Source organism: Myotis yumanensis, unplaced genomic scaffold (genome assembly GCF_028538775.1).
Source record: "Myotis yumanensis isolate MYYU_CA2020_CCGP unplaced genomic scaffold, mMyoYum1.0.hap1 SCAF_5, whole genome shotgun sequence".
In the NCBI taxonomy this organism is placed as follows: Eukaryota; Metazoa; Chordata; class Mammalia; order Chiroptera; family Vespertilionidae; genus Myotis; species Myotis yumanensis.
This window is the reverse complement of record NW_027223756.1, coordinates 91,276,087-91,297,526: the sequence shown is the minus strand read 5'-3', so window position 1 is coordinate 91,297,526 and position 21,440 is coordinate 91,276,087. Positions and strand designations below refer to the sequence as shown.

At 51.4% G+C, this 21,440-nt stretch overlaps 1 protein-coding gene across 1 annotated transcript; it reads left to right on the top strand.

Annotated features, from left to right (window-relative positions):
* Positions 1–2,561: 2,561 nt before the first annotated feature.
* TMEM161A (transmembrane protein 161A) lies at positions 2,562–16,111 on the top strand. Its single transcript, XM_070416500.1, has 12 exons — positions 2,562–2,637; positions 6,295–6,398; positions 6,911–6,991; positions 7,376–7,473; positions 7,608–7,764; positions 8,725–8,876; positions 14,101–14,161; positions 14,238–14,381; positions 14,480–14,593; positions 14,750–14,924; positions 15,039–15,135; positions 15,295–16,111. Exons 1-12 carry the CDS (start codon positions 2,635–2,637, stop codon positions 15,546–15,548), a joined length of 1,440 nt encoding a protein of 479 aa, XP_070272601.1. The 5' UTR covers positions 2,562–2,634; the 3' UTR covers positions 15,549–16,111.
* Positions 16,112–21,440: the final 5,329 nt, after the last annotated feature.

The window sequence follows — 21,440 nt, the reverse complement described above, 5'->3', positions numbered from 1 at the left end:
GTGTCCTACCGCTAGCCTTGCTAAGGACACCCTGACGACATCAGCCAGGGCCAATTTTACAGTCAAAGGGCCCCGAGTTCCCGCAGGAGCTCCATCACTGGTTGGAAGCACCATGGGAATTGTGTCCTGGGCACAAACACTGTGATGGAAGTGGGGTATCTCAGAGATGCGTTTTTTAGAGGGCCGTGGTGAAATGGTCAGTTTGGAATGAGAGTGTGGGCCTCAGTGTGGTCAGAAAAGGTGGGACATTAGTGTGAACGGCATAGGGAGCATCCAGTGAGGATCAGGGGACATAGACTACCCAATGGAGAGGACAGAGACCAAGGAGTGTCCAGTGGAGAACGGAGATGTTGAGCAAACTTTGAAGAATGGAGACCTTCCAATGTAGGAGAGAAGACTGGTTTTGCTCTGCATGAGTTGGGAGCCATAGATGGTTGTAAGCAAAGGAGGGACATGGTCTGACTCAAGTGCTAACAGGTGCCCTCAAGCTCCTCAGGAGAAAATAGGCTGGGGGAGGGGAGGGGAAATGGAAGCCAGAAACCTGGGAGGAGGGGACTTCAGGCAAGAGATGAAGGAGGCTGGATGGGTGGAGACAGTGAAGGGAGTGAGGCAGGGTGGAACTGTGGTTACACTTGGAGAGTGGAGCCATCAGGAGGAGCTGACAGATTAGGTGTGAGGTGAGAGCGGAGTCAAGGCCAACTCCAGGGTTCGTGGATAAGCTCCAGGAGGATGGGGAGGTGGTGGAGGGAAGATGGGGAGCTCCTGGGGCCAGGATGTGTGTGAGTTGCCTGTGATTCACCACGTGGGGGCACTGTGACACCCAGACTCAGGAGCCCGGTGCCCAAGAGAGAGGTCAGGTAGAAGTGGAGATCTGGGCCTCTCAGGGCCTCAGTATTTTCATCAATTAAATGGAGCCGATTGTCCCACCTCCCTGGCCTGCTGGAGGCAGCACATGAGGCACTCCCAGCATGGTTACAGTGGGCCTCAGCAAACGCCCCCCCCCAACACCCCACCTTTTCTTTCTCGTTCCCTCTTCTCTGACACCTTCCCCAAATTTCATCTTCCCTGGATCCCACCTGTATGCCCTGGCCCTGAGGGGCATGTCATGACCCCCATGTAGGTCCTGGGGAATCCCAGTGACCCTCACTGCCACTGTCATCCATCCTCTTTCAAAGGGACACTGAGTCCAGGGGACCAAAGTCACAATCAGAGAATCCCCTGCAAACAGACATCTATAAAGACAAAATCACCCACAGAGATGAGACAATCAACCATATCGGCCCTACTAACAGGTATCCACCCCCATAAAGACATTGTCATACCCACCTGCATGTACACACTCACACAGACACATCCATAGAAACAGATGGCAAAACTTAGGTAACTATGCGAGAAGCTCTTACTTCCAAGCCTGAAAACAGAAAACATAAGATTCCTGCATTCTCATTTTCTCTCTCTTTCTCAGGCTGCCGACACCTTTTCCCTTCTTGCAAGGTGAATACCTTTGCCCTCTCTCTCCTAAGCTCCAAGCGTTCTACATTTGCCTCTGTGACTTGTTTCCTGAGCCCATGCAGCCAAGCTGGGCACTTTTCTACCTCTGTGACTTTCTAAATAAACTTTCACTTGTTTTGGGGTGGGGGGTGGGGATAAAACATCAGATTTGAGGCTGACATTTGGTTCTTGATCCAGCCATAGCTGAAGCTGATCCTACTTTTGAATTTTTTGTTACAGGAACTAAAAATTTCCCTTTTTTGCTGGAGCCCATTTGAGATGGAGTGTGAGTGTGTGTGTGTGTGTGTGTGTGTGTGTGTGTGTGGCTGATAGAGAGGAAGGATGCCACAGAAAGGAGGCATTCTGAGATGGAAGACAGCAGTTACAAATGCTGAAGGTATGAGATAGAGTGGCTGGCGGCAAGCTGTACTATAGTGCGCGCAACAGTACTGGCGGCAGAAGTTAGGAGAGGGGTCTGAATTTAGTATGAGCACTTGGGCGTCTAGTCAGTGGGAGCCATTTAATGTTATTTTTTAAAAAACCATTTTTATTGATATCAGAGAGGGAGGGAGAGGAAGCGAGAGATAGAAACGTCATTGATGAGAGAGGATCAGCCATCGGCTGCATCCCACACGCACGCGCCCACACTAGGGACCAAGCCTCCCACCTGGGCACGTCAAGCTCACAGCCCCGACCGAGATCGAACCGTGACCTCCTGGTTCATAGGTCGACACTCAACCGCTGAGCCCCGCCAGCCAGGCCATTTAATGTTCTGGATCAGGAGTTTCATGCTGAGAACTGTCCCACCGGAGACAGTGAGTGATTGCGTGAATGGGTGTATTGGCCGCAGATCTGCGAGGCGGGTGCAGGTGAGGAGACTGAGTCTAAGAGCATGAGGTCGCATAGGTGTGTCCCTGATACAGTCCTGATTCAACTGTGGCGAGCTCATCGGACGTCTTCGGACTACAACTTCCGGCATGCAACGCCAGCGACCCCGGGTCTCCGGGTTTGTGCTTCGCGTGCAAGCCCGATGATTGGTCGCATGGGCTGCTTGTCAGACCACAGTCTGACTTTGATTGGTCGAGTTCTCATAAGTGCCTGAGCTGGGGCTGGGGGTTCGCTTAGCGCGCTCCCGCCCGCGACATGGTAAGCGGGAGTCCTGAGGCGTGTGGGGTCCCTCAGGGGCGCAGGGTCCCGCCGTGGGAGTCCCGGGAGACACGGAAGGGACGGAGGTCCTTTCGTCGGGGTTGGGGCTGTAGAGACTCCGGGTCGCGCAGAGCGCCTTGTGTCCTCTCGGGGGTCAGCATCTCGCTGCGGGACCCATGGGGACGGGAAGCCCCGAGTCTTCTGGGGGTGGTGCCCTCTAGGGGTCTGGGATCCCGCCGAGGGGACTGGGGGGCCGAGCATGTTCAGGGCCCCGCGAGGAAGGCCTGGGGTCCCGCTGGGGCCTACTCCGGGTTGGGCTCCCGAGGAGCGTGGGGGCCGCGCCGGTGGGTGCTCGCGGGCACAGGCATGCGCAGAAGCGCCGGGGAGACCTGAACGGAGGGGCCGCGCCGAGGGGATCTAGGTGGCCTCCCGCGGGCGGGGTCCCACGTTGGAGACCACACAGTGGGACCCACAGGCTCTCGCGGCTCCGGGTCCAAAATTTGAGTTTGTTCTCAACTTTAGTCCGCCCCGCGCCCCCTGTGGGTTCGGTTCGGGCAGAAGGAGGGGCAGTCTGGAGGGGCCCATTAGGCGCCCTGACCCGGGCGGGAGCCGGGAGGAGGACTGTCCCGAGGAGGGCGGGGCGCGGAGATGACCCTGAAGTGAGAGCTGGTGGAGGGGCTGCGCTCTAGGCGGTGCGGGATGCCGTGGGCCACGAGGGGAAGGAAGGGCGCTCAGAACCGGGATGGAGGAAAGATCCGGGAAAGGCTCCGAGCAGCGGAGGGAGTGGGTGGATGGGAGGCTCTGGACAGTGGCTCCCAACCTCTTTTTGGCCATCCCCCACCTGAGCATCCCCAAGTCCTGATGCCCCCCTGTGACATGTGATTCTTATTATTCAAAAGTGAACTATTCACGTGGAGGAAGCCTAACAGGCCATTAACTTGGTCTAAACAAGCTTCCAAAGAACATGGCATCCATGAAAGAGGGAAAGAAAAAAAAACACACGAAAGGACAGTTGAAGTCCTGAGGAAGAAATCACTAAGAAATTGTTTAAAAAATAATCATAATATGAAGTGATATGAAAAAATAGCAGATAGTTTCAAAACATATACTAGAGAACTGAAATGTATAAATATGTCACAATATATATTTATATACTGTCTATGAGACCCCTAGAACCATAGAAATGCAAAAAATTCACTGTTAATAACTCATTCTCGATTGCCCCCCTTAAAAATCAAATTTGCCCTCCTGTGGGGTGTGTGCCCATGTTGGGAACCACTGCTCTAGAAAATCTCCGGAGATCTGCAGAGCGGTGACCCCTGAGACGGATGCTGCTGGGGGCGGGGCATGAGAAACATCCCTGGACAGACCTCTCCGCCTTAGGTGGAGGGCCCTTAGATGGAGGACGCAGTCCTTCCTTCTCTCTTTTTTTAAAAAAATATATTTTATTGATTTTTTACAGAGAGGAGGGGAGAGGGATAGAGAGTTAGAAACATCCATGGGAGAGAAACATCGATCAGCTGCCTCCTGCACACCCCCTACTGGGGATGTGCCCACAACCCAGGTACATGCCCTTGACCGGAATCGAACCTGGGACCCTTCAGTCCACAGGCCGACGCTCTATCCACTGAGCCAAACCCGATAGGGCCCTTCTCCCCTTCTTATCCTCCCTCTGGTTCTTCCTTCCTGTCGTAGGTGCTGGGACCACAGTTTGAACCATGGGTCCCCTCACTGGGAGGGTGTGTGTGTGTAGAGGGGTGATGGAGTCGGTGATGGAGGGCCCTGGGTCTGGAGGGCCTCTGAGACCCCAGTGGCTGAACACAGGGAGGACTGGGGAGAGAGCCAGGCAGTGGGGTGTGGTGGTCCTGAGCTGGGCCTGACAGGAGCAGAGCTGCATGTTGACTGTGAGACTGGGAAGGTCTGGGATCCCCTGGAGGAGCTCAGTGCTGTGTCCTCGGAGTGAGGGGTGGGTGCTGGGCTCCCAAAACAGCCTGGAGAAGCACAGGTCTGCGAGCTTGGCCTAGAGGTCCAGGCTGGGGGTACTGCTTTGTTGGGGTCATGCTGGGCCAGGTCAGTGGTTAAACCCCTGGCAGAGGATGGGGACATAGGAGAGAGGCCGGCAGAGGGAGGAGAAAAGCAGGCAAAGGCGCCCAGGAGTTTGGAGAGCATTGGTGGGAGGCACTGGGGATCCCCAGAGGAGAGGAGAGGGGGTGCTGGGAGGAAGGATGGGTGGGAAAGCCTGGCCCTCTGGGCTTGGGGGTGCCCACAGACCGTGACAATGCCGTGGTCATTAGTGCCTACTGGCCAATTTGTATTTGGTAGGAGGAGGGGGAACAATGAGACTAGGAGATGAGTGAGATTAAGAGATCAGAAAGATGGCACTCCACGCTCATTGCTGAAAAAATACTTATGGGCTCAGTTTACAAGTGACAGGCATAGAGAACATATTCTATGAGTTGGTTATTGTAATGATGGGTTTCTCAGCAGTCGTTCCGAATTACAGTGCTAAGCCTGATTTCTATCCCACTGGAGCTTTTCTTTTTGAAGTTAGCTTATTTTTTTGCCCTGGCCAGTGTGGGTCAGTTGGTTGAGCATTGTCCCATGCATCAAGAGGTCACCAGTTCAATTCCTGCTCAGGGCACATGCCCAGGTTGTGGGCTTCATCCCAGGTAGGGGATGTGTAGGAGGCAGCCGATGGATGTTTCTCTCTCTCTCTCTCCCCTCTCCCTTCCTCTCTCTAAAATCAATCGAAACATATTTTTTTAAATATTAAAAATAAAGTTAGCTTATTTTTTGTCTGGTAAGATAATTTTAATTATTAATATTAATCTTTATTTCATTTTAGTTGCTCATTATAATGTCATAGTATTAGTAGGCAACTCCCCTGAGCACATTTTACACAGTTACAAAATTACTATATTCAGGCAGCTTCAGCTTCAGACTGAGTACCAAAAACATTTCTCCTAAAATGTTTACAAACAAGTGTGTGAAAATGTGTGATGAATTATTGTGTAAACGGCTGTTATGTAGAATTTGCTGAGAAAATTCCTAATGGAGAAAAAGGTTATCCCACTCATGGCTAAGTCGTTATCCTGAAGCGGGCAGTGGCCAGCTGAGGAGGTTGCTGAAAAGGGAGGGGGAGGGGAGAGAGGTGACTGAGCCATCAGGGTAAGTGAGGACAGGGCCGCCCGCGGACACCGAAGCTGGAAGTTGGTCCGAGGCAGTGGTGCCAAGGCAGGGACTGTGGCTGGAGAGGGGCCACTTCTCACTGGACGTACCAGGGTCATTGTAGGTCCAGAAGGCAGTCCCGAGAGAACAAGAAACAAAATAGGAAGCACTTCATTTCCGGGGGAGGAACACCAGGCTGGGAGAGGAATACCTGAAACCCATGGCACCGCCTGGCAGCGCACCTGCCTGACCTGTCTCTTCCCAGCATCTGTTCTCCATCCCGCTCTCCCCCCAGCCGGGTGTGCGGTTCCTGGTCAGTAGGGCCTCCCAGGGTTGGGTCTGAGCTCACCCCAGTCCACCTCCCCCAAGGTACATCTGGAGCCAGGGAGGCCCCTCCCCCACCTGGCCCTGCATCGCTATAAATAGCTGGTTCCGGGAGTAATCGTGTTACTCTCTGGCTGGCACTGCCTGTCCTGTCCCTTCCCCCAGGCGATCCTCGGGGTGCAGCTGGTGGTGACCCTGCTCACGGCCACCCTCATGCACCGGCTGGCGCCGCACTGCTCCTTTGCTCGCTGGCTGCTCTGCAATGGCAGGTGAGCCCCAGCCCGCCTCGACAACTTTATTGAGATGTGGTTGATGTACAGTAAACTGCATGTTTTGGAAGGGCACAGTTGGATCAGTTCTGACAGATGTACACACACCACACACACACACGCAGGACCATGTCCACACTTGGAAGATTAGCTGCTTCCCCGTCACCTCCCTTCCACTCCTCGCTCACTGTAGAGGTTTCCTGAAATGTTTTTGGTCCCTGTTTGGGTCTGGGCCCCTTGCTGAGATTTGTGGAAACTGCACTCTCTCCTTAGGACAGTGCGCACACCTTCGCTAGGAGAGTTAGCCCGCAGATCCAGGGGTGTCCGCACCCCTGCTGCACTGCCCCGCCTTCCCTTGGCCTCCCATGGGCGCTGCTCCTCCTGTCACCAGGGTTCTGGGGCCCAGCCCTCCCTCTGACTCTAGTCCCGAGTTTTGGGGTTCACTGCCTTGACATCAGAGCCCTACCCCCAGGCCCGAGCTTTCCTGACCACCTGCCTGTCTTTGCCCTCAGTCTCTTCCGGTACAAGCACCCGTCGGAGGAGGAGCTGCGGGCCCTGGCAGGGAAGCAGAGGCCCAGGGGCAGGAGGGAGCGGTGAGTGAGCCTCCAACTTCAGGGGAGGCTGCAGGGGCACGGGGCCTGCCCTGCCGGCTCCCGGGCACCGCTCTGGGCACAGAGGAGAACGAGGCACCCCAGAGGGGAATCTGGACCCCCAGGATGAATGATTTTTAATGTCATACCTGGGCTGCCTTCAGTCGGCATTGAATGCTTGGCAGTTTGCTGTGGGCCAGCCCTGTCGGTGGGTGGTGCCTGCAACCTGGTGTGCCAACCGGGGAGAAGGCACCTCCCGCCAGCTCCTGTGCTCGAGGGTGGCGCTCTGAGGGTGGCATCTGAGGCCCTCAGGCTGCGGCAGGGGGAGGTGGGCTGGGCAGGGAAGGGAGAAATGGAGGCTGCTGCTGACTGTCTCCTCCCCACCAGGTGGGCCAATGGCTATAGTGAAGAGAAGACTTTGTGTGTCCCCCGAGATGCCCCTTTCCAGCTGGAGACCTGCCCCCTCACAGCCGTGGATGCCCTCGGTAACAGTCCAGTGGGCCCCCAGCACCCTCACTTTGTCCACACCCTGGCAGGGTGGGTGGGTAAGGGGAGACCCTGGGTGGGCAGGGTTGGGGGAAGGCCTGGGAGGCAGCCGGCTGAATAGGGTGTCCCGCAGTCCTGCGCTTCTTCCTGGAATACCAGTGGTTCGTGGACTTTGCCGTGTACTCGGGAGGCGTGTACCTCTTCACAGAGGCCTACTACTATGTTCTGGGCCCGGCGAGGGAGACCAACATCGCTGTGTTCTGGTGTCTGCTTACCGTTGCCTTCTCCATGTATCCTTCCAGCTCTGGGTGGGGCAGGCGGGAGGCATGTGGGAGCCTGACTGAGGCTTCCTGTCTCCCCTGTATTGGTAGTTGGTTATGGACGGCTGTGACACAAACCTCACCCCAACTCGGTGGGGGAAAGCAGTACCTATTTGCTCTCCTGGGCCAGGCCCGGCTGGGGGGGCCTCATCTCTGCTCCCCCCTTCTAGCAGGCTGGGCCAAGCTCCCATGCTGCAGGCGCAGAAAGGCAGCAAGAAAGATGGGGCGCTGCAGGCCTCCTGAGGCCTCGCCCAAGCCTGCGCACCCCATCCCTGTCCACCCTTTCAGTCAAAGTAAGTCACCAGGCTGCCCAGAGGCAGGGGCCGGGAGGGAGATGGCCCCTCTGCAATTGTTTTGTTAAGCTGCACAGGGAACAGAGTGAACCTGTGGCTTTAGGGACCCACGTAGGAGAGAATGTCCTTGTGCCGTGGGCTTGGGGAGAAGGAGACCATCTGGAGGCCCACACTCTTCTGAAAGCCCTGGGTCTCTGCCAGGCAGATTGGAGACTCGGCCCTTGTGTCTGCCAGCTCCGCAGGGGAACGTGCTGTGATGTAGCCGGGAGGCGAGATGGGTAAGGGAGGCGGGACCTCCTGAAGAGACTGACATGGTGGCCATTTCTGACTGGCTACACACAGTGTGACGAGCCACGCTGGAGGCCCAGCCCAGGCGCACCTGTCATGCGCAAGACCCCACGCTGCTGACACAGGCGTGCGCAGCCTTCTCACCTTGTGTCCTGGGCTTGTTTATCAGCTCACTCTTCTCCTCAGTCAGTCCCCTGTTCCCCCGGACCCCAAACCCAAACCTGGTGTTTGTGCCCTGGATTTGGGGTGTCACTGGCTGGAGGTGGTGGGGTGTCACTGGCTGGAGGTGGTGGGGTGTCACTGGCTAGAGGGGCATCACAGGTGGAAGCCTCCTTAGCTCTGCCGCCAGGAAGATGTTCCTGACAGTGACTCGGCTGTACTTCAGCGCCGAGGAGGGGGGCGAGCGCTCTGTCTGCCTTACCTTTGCCTTCCTCTTCCTGCTTCTGGCCATGCTGGTGCAGGTGGTGCCAGAGGAGACCCTGGAGCTAGGCCTGGAACCAGGTACGTGCATCAGGGCATGGGGTAGACACCGGTCACTCCCTCCCGTGAGCTGCCGAGTGTGGGGTTTAAGCGGCTTGATCCACCAGCACATTGTAGTAGGAGGGGACTCCTGGGGCCAGACAGTGTCTATGGATTTCTGCCACCCTTGGTGCCCCCTTGGGCTTTGGGGATAAGAGGACATCTTACCTCACTGTCTGGCAGACGCCTGTGGCTGTAGCTCTTCACACAGGCATTTCTGTTGCCCGCTAGACTGTCCTCTGCCCAGCAGCCACAGTAATTTAATATTTACCTACTTTTGTTTAATTTGTGGAAGGAAATGGGTAATGCTACAAAATTTATAAAATAAATACAAGAGTGAAAATTACACTTCCACACTGGTTCTGATCCCCAGAGGAAACCTGGGCGCCACTTTTCCTTATTCACATAAAGCAGGAGCGTAGATATCTCTTATACCTTGTTTTTTTTCCCCTTAAATATAATAAATATTGGAGGTTGTCCCTTGATGCTACATATGGTACTGTTTCTTGTGACAGCTACATGGTATTTCATTTTATGGATGTCCTGTTATTTAACTAGGCCCCTAGTTATGGACATTTATTATTTAGTTATTTATTTATTTACACTGTCTTTTATATTTACCTATGGCATTACTTTTAATGGCATTCTTTTTTTTTTTAAATAAATCTTTATTGTTCAGATTATTACAGTTTTTCCTCTTTTTCCCCCCATAGCTCCCCTCCACCCGGTTCCCACCCCACCCCCTGCCCTTACCCTCCTCCACTGTCCTTGTCCATAGGTGTACGATTTTTGTCCAGTCTCTTCCCACACCCCCTTTCCCCCGGGAATTGTCAGTCCACTCCCTTTCTATGCCCCTGATTCTATTCTATTCATCAGTTTATTCTGTTTGTCAGATTTTTTTATTCACTTGATTTTTAGATTCACTTGTTGATAGATATGTATTTGTTATCACTTTGTTGTTCATAATTTTTATCTTTACCATTTTCTTCTTCCTCTTCTTACAGAATACCCTTCAGCATTTCATATAATACTGGTTTGGCGGTGATGAACTCCTTTAGCTTGTTCTTATCTGTGAAGCTCTTTATCTGACCTTCAATTCTAAATGATAGCTTTGCTGGGTAGCGTAATCTTGGTAGGTTCTTACTATTCATCACTTTGAATATTTCTTGCCACTCCCTTCTGGCCGGCATGGTTTCTGTTGAGAAATCAGCTGACAGTCGTATGGGTACTCCCTTGTAGGTAACTAACTGTTTTTCTCTTGCTGCTTTTAATATTCTCTCTTTGTCTTTTGCCCTTGGCATTTTAATTATGATGTGTCTTGGTGTGGTCCTCTTTGGATTCCTGTTTGGGGTTCTCTGTGCTTCCTGGACTTGTAAGTCTTTTTCTTTCACCAGGTAGGGGACGTGTTCTGTCATTATTTCTTCAAATTGGTTTTCAATATCTTGCTCTCTCTTTTCTTCTGGCACCCCTATAATTCGGATGTTGATACGCTTGAAGTTGTCCCAGAGGCTCCTTGCACTATCTTCGTATTTTCTGGTTGGGTGTTTTTTGCTTCTTCGTATTTCAAATCTTTGACTTGATTCTTGGGATCTTCTAGTCTGCTGTTGGATCTCTGTATATTATTCTTTATTTCAGTCAGTGTATGCTTACTTTCTAATTGGTCCTTTTTCATATCTTTGAGGGTCTCACTAAATTTCTCAGAGGTTTCTAGAAGATTCTTGAAAAACCTTATAACTGTAGTTTTGAACTCTATATCCAGTAGTTTGCTTTCCTCCATTTCATTCGTTTGTGGCTGCTTCTCGGTGTGTGGGCAGATGCTGTAACCACAGAGCCACACTGGCCAGGGCAAGTTTTGTGTTTGTTTTTTTAATTGATTTTTAGAGAGAAAGGAAGAGAAAGGGTAAGAGAGAGAAAGACAGAGAGAAACATCGGTTTGTTGTTCCACTTATGCATTCATTGGTTGATTCTTGTATGCGTCCTGACTGGGGATCAAACCCGCAGCCTTGGCTAGAGGTGTGGCGCTCTAATTGAGTTTCCCGACCAAGGCCTCAAAACTTTGTGGTTATTTCTTTTTCTCCCTGGGCGGCCGGTGTAGCTCACTTGGTTAAGCTTCGTCCCCTGCACCAATTCCCAATTAGGACACATTCCTGGGTTGTGAGCTTGATCCCCAGTAGGGGACGTGTAGGAGGCAGCCAATCGATGTTTCACTCTCACATCTCTTTCTCCCTCTCCCTTCCTTTCTCTAAAATCAATAAAAACATTGAAAAACAACAACAAAACAGTTTCATCACATATGTCTCTGTCCCTAAAGAATTTATTATACAGTTTTACAACATGTAGTCTTCCAGCTGTGCTTTTCTGTCTCTAATATTGTTTCCAAATTAGGCCGTGTTGGTCTGGGCTCCTTTAATTCACCTCTTGTTACCATGTGTGATGTGGTGAGACTCCACTCGTCTCTATTATCCCATTCTCCTGTGATGGACATTCAGGTGGTTTCCAGAGTTTAGCTTTTCACAGTTGCTACAGGGAGCATTCTTGTACATGTTTCTTCATACACATGGGCAGGCATTTCTTTTGGGCACAGACTTGGGAACCATGGGGACATGTTCACCTTTATGAGATGGTGCCTCAGCATTTTCAGAGCAGTTCTCCCAGCACATCCACCAGCCATGCCGCCTGGGGTCCAGAGCACGGACGCTGGGCTCAGGCTGCCGGTGAGTGCCAACCGCATGGCAGGTGGGTGTGGGTGAGGTTACAGAGGCCTTGGCTTTCCTGCTTGTAGGTTTGGGTGGTGACTACACCAACTTCCCAGGGGGACTGGGTGGTTTAAATGAATGAAGATCTCTGGTGTCAGTCTGGCGGTGTAGAATGATGCCTTCTGGGTCTTCATGTGCGTTTTTCTGGTTACCTGGGCGGGGGTAACCTCTTTTCCTGTTTATTCATGATTCACGTTTCTTCTGTCAAAAACCTGTTCGTATTTTTGCCCATTTTTCTTTTAGTTTGTATGCCTTTTTTCTATTGTTATGGTAAAATACAGCCTCTTTTCTATTTCTGTTTATAGCATTTAAGGTTATAATTATTTCCTAAGTCCCACTTTTGTCTCCTCCTAAGTTTTGCCTTGTATTTTCATCATCATGCAATTCTGGGTATTTTAAAGTTTCCATTTTGATTTCTTTTTTAACCTTTTTAAAATACTTCACACACGGAACTTCAAGAAGATTCTTATTTCTAGCTTAAGTGCTTGGTTACAGAAGATGGTTTACTTGAAATAAATTCTTTAATATTTGTTAAGACTTGCTTATGGCCTAGATAGTGATCAGTTTTTGAGATTGTTCCATGTGTTCTTGAACAACATATATTCACTGCTTCTGTATATCCAATAAATTCAAGTCTCCATCTTTCCTAACTTTTTGTTAGTCACTAACGGGTCAATCCCCCTCTGGGATAGAGGTCTCAATATGTCTCTAGGTTGTTTTATCAATGTTTTTTAAATATATTGGTAGATTGAGAAGGTGTTTTACAAGTTTAGAATTGCTACATTTTCCTGGTGAAGCAGTCTTTTTTTAATCCTTATCCAGGGATATGTTTATTGATTTTTAGAGAGAGATGAAAGAAGAGGGAGAGAGAGAAACATTGATAGGTTGCCTCCTGTTCACCTGGCCCCGGGCTGAATCAGCCATTTTATCTGATGTATTGACCCTTTCTGATTCTAGTAACACTTCTGCCTCAGTCTAGTTTGTCTGATTTTAATATAGTCTTTATATAGTGTTCTTTTGTAGTATTTGTTATGTCTTTTTAACATCTCTTTTCTCTCAACCTTCCAGTGACCTCATGTTGAGTATGTCTCTAAAAAACATGGCTGGGTATTTTCAACCAAGTGTATCAATCTATGTTGTTTAACTTTGAAGTTTAATCTGTCTTTTATTGTGATTGGACATATTTGGCCTTGTTTCTGCCATCTTACTTTTATACTTTATGTTGTTCCTTTTCTGCTGTTACTTTTGATAGTGGCTGCCAGCCTGATTGTCCTTCCTTTATAGGCGATCTGTTTTAACTCCTAGGCTGCTTTGCAGCCTCTCTGTTTTTGGTTTTCTGCCATTTCACCAGTATGTCTAGGTATGGATTTCTTTGTGTTTATCTGGTTTGATGTCTTTATCGTGTGGCATCCGTTCTGCAAACTTCTCAACCATTCTTTTGCAGTATCTCCTGTTCTCCTTCATTCTCTCTCTCTGTCTCTCTCTGTCTCTCCTTTTGGGGCCCTGACTTGACTTATGCTGGACTTCCTATTCTGTCCTCTCCCTTCATATTCTGTCCCATCTCCCTTCATATTCCCCACCTTCTTGTCTTTCTGAGTGGGAATCTGAGTCATTTCTTCAGATCCAATTCATGAATTCCTCCTTGGCTGTTTCTAATTTAATGTTTAATATCCTGTCATTTCAGTAATTATATTTTTCCTTTGGAAAAGGTTGATTTTTCTGTAAATTTACCTGATCAGCTGAGGTAATCTTGGGTCACCTGTTCTGTCATTCCAGCTTTTATTTTCCTCAATCATCTCATACAAAGCTGATAATACCAGTTTCTGAAGTCTCTAAACTGTCTTTTGTTTTTTTCCTGTCAAATCTCCTTTATGGTGATTGTTTCCTTGTGTGTTTGGTGATTTTGGTTGTGAATCGATATTTACTTACTTTCACTCTGTGGAAAGTCTGGGGGTCTGAACTACTGAGGGTTCTTTCCAGGACTCCAGTTCTCTCCCGTGGGAGCCCATCACGTCCCTCAATTCCTGGTGTAATCCTGTAAGCACCCACTCAGTGCTCCCTTGTTTTTCTCATGTCCCCCAGCACAATTCAGGGTCTGCCTGATACAGTCTCCTGTTCCTATTTTTTAGAGAGAGGAACACTGATGTGAGAAAGAAACATCAACTGGTTGCCTCCTATATGCACCCCAATTGGGGATCAAACCCACAACCTAGATATGTGCCCTGACTGGGACTTGAACTCACAACCTTCTGGTGTACCGGACGATGCTCCAACCAACTGAGCCATCTGGCAGGGCCATTCTCCTGTTCTTTGAAAAGAGCATTAAGTGATCCTCCTGCCTGGCATGGGGCCTGGATGCCACTGGTGTGTTCCTACCTGAGGAGCAGGGGCAGCGCAGGCTCTGAGTTCCCAGGGGTGTGCTCTACTCCGCCTTTCTCTGTCTTCCCCAGGCCTGGCCAGTATGATCCAGAACCTGGAGCCACTTCTGAAGATGCAGGGCTGGGACTGGATGTGAGTCCTGGGAAGGGAGGGGGGGCAGGGGCGGCTGTCAGGCTGTGAGGTTCCCTGACCTGTCTCTTCTTTCCAGGGTTCCTCTAGTCAAGCTGGCCATCCGTGTGGGGCTTTCGATCCTAGGCTCCATGCTGGGTGCCTTCCTCACCTTCCCAGGCCTGCGGCTGGCCCAGACCCACCGAGATGCACTGACCATGTCAGAAGACCGGCCCGTGCTGCAGTGAAGTGGGGAACGGGTGGGTGAGAGGTTAGGGAGCCGAGGGGATGGATGGGGATGGTAGGTGCCTAGGCCTCACCCTGCTGCATCCTTGCCTCCAGGTTTCTCCTGCACACCAGCTTCCTGTCCCCCCTGTTCATCCTGTGGCTCTGGACCAAGCCTATTGCACGGAACTTCCTGCACCAGGCGCCCTTTGGGGACACACCCTTCTTCCTGTGTGTATGGGGTGGGGTCAGGAGGGGGAGCTGGGGGACCCCTCTGTGTACTCCAGTCTGAGGCTCAGGGAGGAGCCATGAGAGAGCTGTGAGTCCTGGGGGAAGATCCTGGGGCAGAAGGGGGCCTCACTAGCCTCCTCACCCTCTTCTGTGCAGACTGTCGGACTCAGCCTTTGACTCACTGCGCCTCTGGGTGCTGGTGGCACTGTGCCTGCTGCGGCTGGCAGTGACCCGGCCCCACCTGCAAGCCTACCTATGCCTGGCCAAGGCCCGCGTGGAGCAGCTGAGGCGGGAGGCTGGCCGCATTGAGGCCTGCGAGATCCAGCGGCGGGTACGGATGCTGGTCTGGGAGGGAACCTGGGCTGCAGGCAGGCCTTCCATGCCTTCCAAGCATGGGGCCAGCTGGAGCTCAGAAGGTCACCTGTCACTGCTACCTGCTCACCAGGTGGTACGGGTCTACTGTTACCTGACGGTGGTGAGCCTGCAGTACCTGACGCCACTCATCCTCACCCTCAATTGCACGCTTCTGCTCAAGACGCTGGGTGAGAGGAAACTGCCTTGTGGGGTGAGGGTGGCCTGGGGGTCCCTGAGGCATCCTGGCCTCAGCCCCACTTCCTCCGCTCCTCACCCTCCAGTCCCTATGTCCCCCTATTTCACCCCTCCTTCCTACAGCCGTCCCTCTCTCTGCTCTCTTCTCACAGGTGGCTACTCTTGGGGCCTGGGCCAGGCCCTCCCACTAGCCCCAGTACTGGCAGCAGCCCAAGATGTCCCAGTGGGCCCCAAGGAGGATGAGGCCCAGCAGGCGGCGGCCCGGATCACTGGGGCCCTGGGTGGTCTGCTCACACCCCTCTTCCTCCGTGGTACCCTGGCCTTCCTCATCTGGTGGACTGCAGCCTGCCAGCTGCTTTCCAGCCTCTTTGGCCTCTACTTCCATCAGCACCTGGCAGGCTCCTAGCCACCTGAAGAGATTCCTGGAACCCCATGGCCGCCCTCTCTGTGTGTGCCTCAGTATCCCCAGGTGCAAGAGGGCCTGGGAGGCCTGTGCCCAACCCTTCACTGCAGTGCCTGCATGGGCCCCCTTGGGACCCTGAGCTTCTGCCTCGAAACTATCTCCTGAGGCCGGTGGCTGAGTCCCACAGCCATTATTCCTAAACACATGTGCACATCAGGTTTGACAGCAGAGCAATAACAGAGGGGTGGCTTTTTAAAAAAGGGGAAAAGAAGGGATCTGGAGGGAGAGAGAGGTGGGTGGGGTGGGTGGGCCCCTGGTTCTGGGCTGGGCCACAGTGGCTACTGCCCTCTGCCACAGGTACATGGGGACTGCTTCCCTATAAAGGTCACACACAAATGGGTACGTTGCTGAGGCCATAGGCCCAGGGCAAAGAGGATAAGGGGCTCTGACTCCGGAGTTTTTCTGTCACTGTGGCGACAGTGGGAACCCACTATGTATGCATGTATGTAGAACATACACGTGGCTGAAAAGCCAAAATTCAACTGAGTAAATTTTAATGGTCTTAATAGGCTTTATTGAATGACTCATGAATCAGTCAGCATTATATGCTTCTGTTATGTGGATAAACATGAAAAGTTTATTAAAAACAAGGGTTAGCCTGGCCGGTGTTGCTCAGTGGTTGGGCATTGACTTATGAACCAGGAGGTCACAGTTCGATTCCCGGACAGGGCACATGCCCAGGTTGCAGGCTTGATCCCCATTGTGGGGCGTGTAGGAGGCAGCCTATTGATGATTCTCTCTCATCATTGATGTTTCTCTCTCTCCCTCTCCCTTCCTCTCTGAAATCAATAAAAAAATATTTTAAAAAATTTTAGAAAAAAAACAAGGGTTAAAACCTGGCTTAAGGCAAACTAAATGCATCATCCAATTTTGATCCTTCTCAAATCTCCAGTTAAAGTACAAGGCTGCAGTATATGCCAGGAGGTGGAATTAAGGGAGGAGCCACGATTGACTGCCAAACTCATGGATGCCAAACCCCAAGCCCAGGAAACAGCTTGATTTACCCGTAGAAACTTCCAGAGGCACTGACCACAGCAGGTCTCAATAGGCCAGGCTGAGGCCGGGGTGAGGCAGGCGGCCGGCTGGGGAGCTGTTTGGAAAGTTCTCAGGTGTTTATTTTCTTCCCAGGACACCACTGCTGGGAGGGAAGCCAGGCTTGGTAGGGAATGTGGTGGCAAATGAGATTAGGTGACTATACGCAATGAAAGCTAAATGGAGAGAGCCACTACCCCTATCCTGCCTGCAGATTCTAGAACTTACCAGGCATGAGACTGAAGATCCCTGGGGAATCCAGCTGGTCCAAGAAGAAAGACCTAATAACACTAGCACCACAGAGTTCCCATCGGCCTCCAGCTTAGGTAGGAGTCCATGTGTTCCCCACATTCCTTTGGCCTTCCAACCTGCTGTCTCAGCCCTTATTCTTCATTGTGAGTAGACAACCAGGATTGTCCAGGGATCTGAGGAATGTCCAGTGTGGAAAACAGACCCGAACAGAAAAAAAGACGACTTCGGGAAATTGATCTACAGGGAGAAGGGAACTTACAAAACAAAAACAGTCCATGCCCTGGCTGGTGTGGTTTGGTTGGTTGAGTTTTGTCCTATGCACCAAAAGATTACTGGTTCGATTCCTGCTCCTGGCACATGCCTGGGTTGCGGGCTGGATCCCCAGTAGGGGACATGCAAGAGGCAGCCAGTCGATTGTTTCTCTCTCATGAATGTTTCTCTGTCTCTCCCTCTTCATTCTTCTAAAAAAAAACAATAAAAGAAACAACAGTCTAGAACAGTGATGGCGAACCTATGACACGCGTGTCAGAGGTAACACGTGAACTCATTTTTTTGGTTGATTTTTCTTTGTTAAATGACATTTAAATATATAAAATAAATATCAAAAATATGTCTTTATTTTACTATGGTTGCAAATATCAAAAAATTTCTATATGTGACACGGCACCAGAGTTAAGTTAGGGTTTTTCAAAATGCTGACACACCGAGCTCAAAAGGTTCGCCATCACTGATCTAGAATGTTCTGAGAAAAGAGATTCATGAAACAAGAACAATGCTACTAAAAAGGAACATCTGACGAAACTTTGTTGTTCTCTTTTGAGCTCTTGGAAATTAAAAGCAAATGGAAGATAAAGTGGAAATCTTACAGAAGGAACAAAAAAATAAAAGATATACAAAACAAGAACTGACAAAGAGGAAATTAGAAGATTGGTTTAGAAGAAGAATCTTCAAAATAGTTCTGGCAGAAGAGATCCAAGCTAACAGGAAGAACATTCCATGGAACAAGGCAAGGTTCCAGGTGCCTGATGCCCAGCCCTTGGTGTTTGGGGATGCCTCCAGTTAACGGAGCATCATCTCCCAGCTCTGCAGGCCCCTGCACTGTCCCCTGGCACCTCAGGAGTCGTCACCTGACACCTGGTGGCCCCTGAGTCCACTGCGCACACTTCCTGCAGCGGTGCCTTAGGATGCCTGGCCCCTTGCTTGCCCAACCATGGCTGTGCCTGCTCTCTGCTTTGGAGCTCAACACCATGTGGTTAGGGACACGTAGGAAGTGGAAACACCATAAACAAAAGCAAGGCAGTGACTGGCACAAACAGCAGGCACAATGGGGTGCAGCGCTTGTGGGGCAGCCAAGGCTGGAAGAACCAGTGACAGTTACAGCCTTTGCTGTCCAAGATATTTACAGTTTGCACATTTCACACACACACACAGAGAAGGTAAGAATGAGAAGAAATGAGGTGAGAGAAAACTAGGGAAGATGGTGGTAAAGATCCGGTGTTTTCAGGAGGAGGATAGGTATTTTAGTTTTTGTTGACTCATCAGTGGCAATTTCCACATATTGGTGCTGCTCAAGGAGGGGGGTCATTCTGCCCCAAAGTGACACTAGTCACGGTAGGAGACATTTTTGAATATCACAGCTGGAGGGAGGGAAGAGGCTAATGGCGTCTGGTGGGTGGAGGCAGGGATCTTGCTCAGCACCCCACAGTGCCCAGGATGATCCCCAACAAAGAAAACCTGGCTCCAGACATCAGTAGTGCTGAGAAGCCCTACGTCGCAAGAAATTGACTATATAATTTCCAAACCACCTGAAGAAAAAGAATTAAAAAGGAGCGCCCCCCCCCCCCCCCCCCGCCCAAGCAAATCAAAAGAAGTCAGCCAAGGAAAAAACTAGTGCAAAGAAAAGATGCTGCGAACTGAAACAGGACCTGAGGTGCACCACGGACTCTGAAACAACCTCACTGTCAAGTCCTCCAGCCTTACCTGCCCTAGTCCCCTCCCCACAAGGCACTATCTGGCCTCCCCTATGGCTCTCCTCCCCCCCTGCAGGCTCCTGTCTCCCCTCTCCCCCCCCCCCCCATCCTTCTGTGGGCTCTAGATGTTTGTCAGCAAGTCCCACTTTTATTCCTATGGTCCTCAGTGTCTTGGGCAGCTCAGCCAGCATGTCCAGTGCTCTTGACCTTCCCCTACGACCCCTCAGGCACATCAGCTCCATTTTTCTGTTACCGTTCTCTTTCTCATACCCAGCCTATTCGGAAACCTGTCTGCAACATCTTCAAAACCACCCTGACCCCAACACCCCACATCCCTGCCACGACTTTGCTCAGTGACAGCTGCTTGTTCCCTTGCACACAGCTCTGCCCAGAAGCCAGAGAGGGGTTTTGTGGCAGACTCCATTCCCTAATTGAGGGGCTGCCTCAATTAGGGAGCATGAGGGCTTTGAAGGGCACCTAGCTCCTGAGAGAAAAACCCAGACTTCCTACCAAGCAGACTGCTAGGACAGAGCTGGGAAAAGCGATATGGTCCATGACTTAGAGAAGGACCACTTTGCCAGTGGCTTTGTCCATTCTGGCTGTTATAGCAAAACTAGTGACCTGGTGCACAAAATTTGTGCACATTCAAAGGGAATTAATTAGAGGAAATATTTTAATATTGCTATTTGCCCTTTCTCTATAATAGAAGTGTCAGAGATGAAAGAAAATTAGTAAAATGTATATGAATATCTTTCTCCTGTCAGAGTTTGGGGCGCACCATGGCAACCAGAGTAAAGTCCCCGTCCACCCATGTGCACCTCAAAATCGTGCAAGACCCAGACCCGGCCGGCCCCATCACCATCAAGCCCTACCGGGTGGGGGTTGTGGCCTCAGGTCACCTAGCCCAGCACCGGGATGGAGGGCACGGCCTAAGGTTCCTCGTCAAGCCCTGTGGGCAGGGGGTTTGGCCTGAGTTCCCCCATCAAGCCCCGCAGGGTGGGGGGTACAGCCTCAGGTCCCCTGGCCTGGCGCCGGGGATGTGGGTGTGGCCTGAGGTCCCCCATCAAGCTCTGCCGGGTGGGGGACGTGGCCTGAGCTCCCCCAGCCTGGTGCTGGGGCGGGGGGCTGTGGCCTGAGGTCCCCTGCCTCTGCTGTGGGTGCAGCCATCTTGACCATTATGGCATGATGGTCAATTTGCATATTCCCTCTTTATTAAGTAAGAAGATGCCATAGCTGGAGTGGCTGACGGAGCAAAGGAAATTGATTTTTCACTGTTCTGGAGGCTGGAAGTCCAAGATCAAGGCACTGGCATGGCCAGGAGAGGACCCACTTCTAGGTTGCAGATGCCACTTCTCATACAGTAGAGGATGGAGAGGAGAGCCAGCTCTTTGGTGACTCAGAAGGGCACCAATTCCATCATGGTGGCCCCACCTTCGACTTCATCTGATCCTAAGCACCTCCCCAGTCCTACCTCCTAACACCACTATGTTTCAACACAGGGATTTAGGGAGCCAAGGGAGACATCAGTCCATGACAGCCTTGAAGATAAAATAGCCAATATCTGGTCCCCCCACAATGCCATTAAAACACACACACACACACACCAAGCTGAGTAGGCAGATGAATCACAACCAAGGCAAAGACAAGATCTTAAGGGAACACTAGGAATTATCAGAAGTTACCTGAATGTGACAATTATTAGGAAGATACGAATCAGGGACTTGAGTCTGGGTCTGGTCTCACAGGTTGAAGGCAGGTGCCCGGGCTGGGCCCTGGGGTGCTCTTGGTTCCACCCCTCACCAGAGTTCTCTGGAACCTCAGCTTACAGGTCCTGCATCCATCCCCTTGCTCAGATAGCCTGGCTCCCTGCCTGAGCTCCCCCCCCCCCCCATCTTCCCTCATCTGCTTGAACACCCTACATGGCTTCCCAGGGCCAGTCTTGGGGCTGCTGCCTGACACCCACCCTGCAGGGAATTCCCAGGCCTTGTGGGGGCTTTTCCCACTTCCTCGGGTGGGGTCCTTCCCTCCCTCAGCTGCCCAGGATTCCCACCTGACTCCTGGGCCCCACAGCATATTTTTTAGATGTATTTCACATCAAGAGCCAGAATAGCATCAACCATCATGTTGCCACCCCAAGCCGAATGCACCAGAGTTCACCCAAGTCTGGGAACCTTGACTCACCCCTCACTAGAGGTGTTTGAGGCCCACTGCACACTGGGGCTTGACGGAGGTGCGTGAAGAAGCTGCAGCCACTTCTCTCCATGTGTCTGTGTCACACCCATTGCTGCCTTGCTAGGGCATGAAAAACACACAAGATTCCTGCTCAGATCACCTGAGAACATCTCACCTTTCTGCCAGGCCGGTGTCTTGGTCTACAGTGTACAGAATGATTGAGAGGAGGGAAATAAACAACCAACAATCATGAAGAGATGCTTGGCCTTGCAAGGATCACAGGAAGATGTGACTGAAACACAAGTAGGTACCACATGGCACCCCCAAATGGGGAGTCAGAGGCCGCCAGCTGGGTTGTGGCTGAACCTTGCACAATGCCTGTGGGTACCAAAGTTCACACAACGGCACT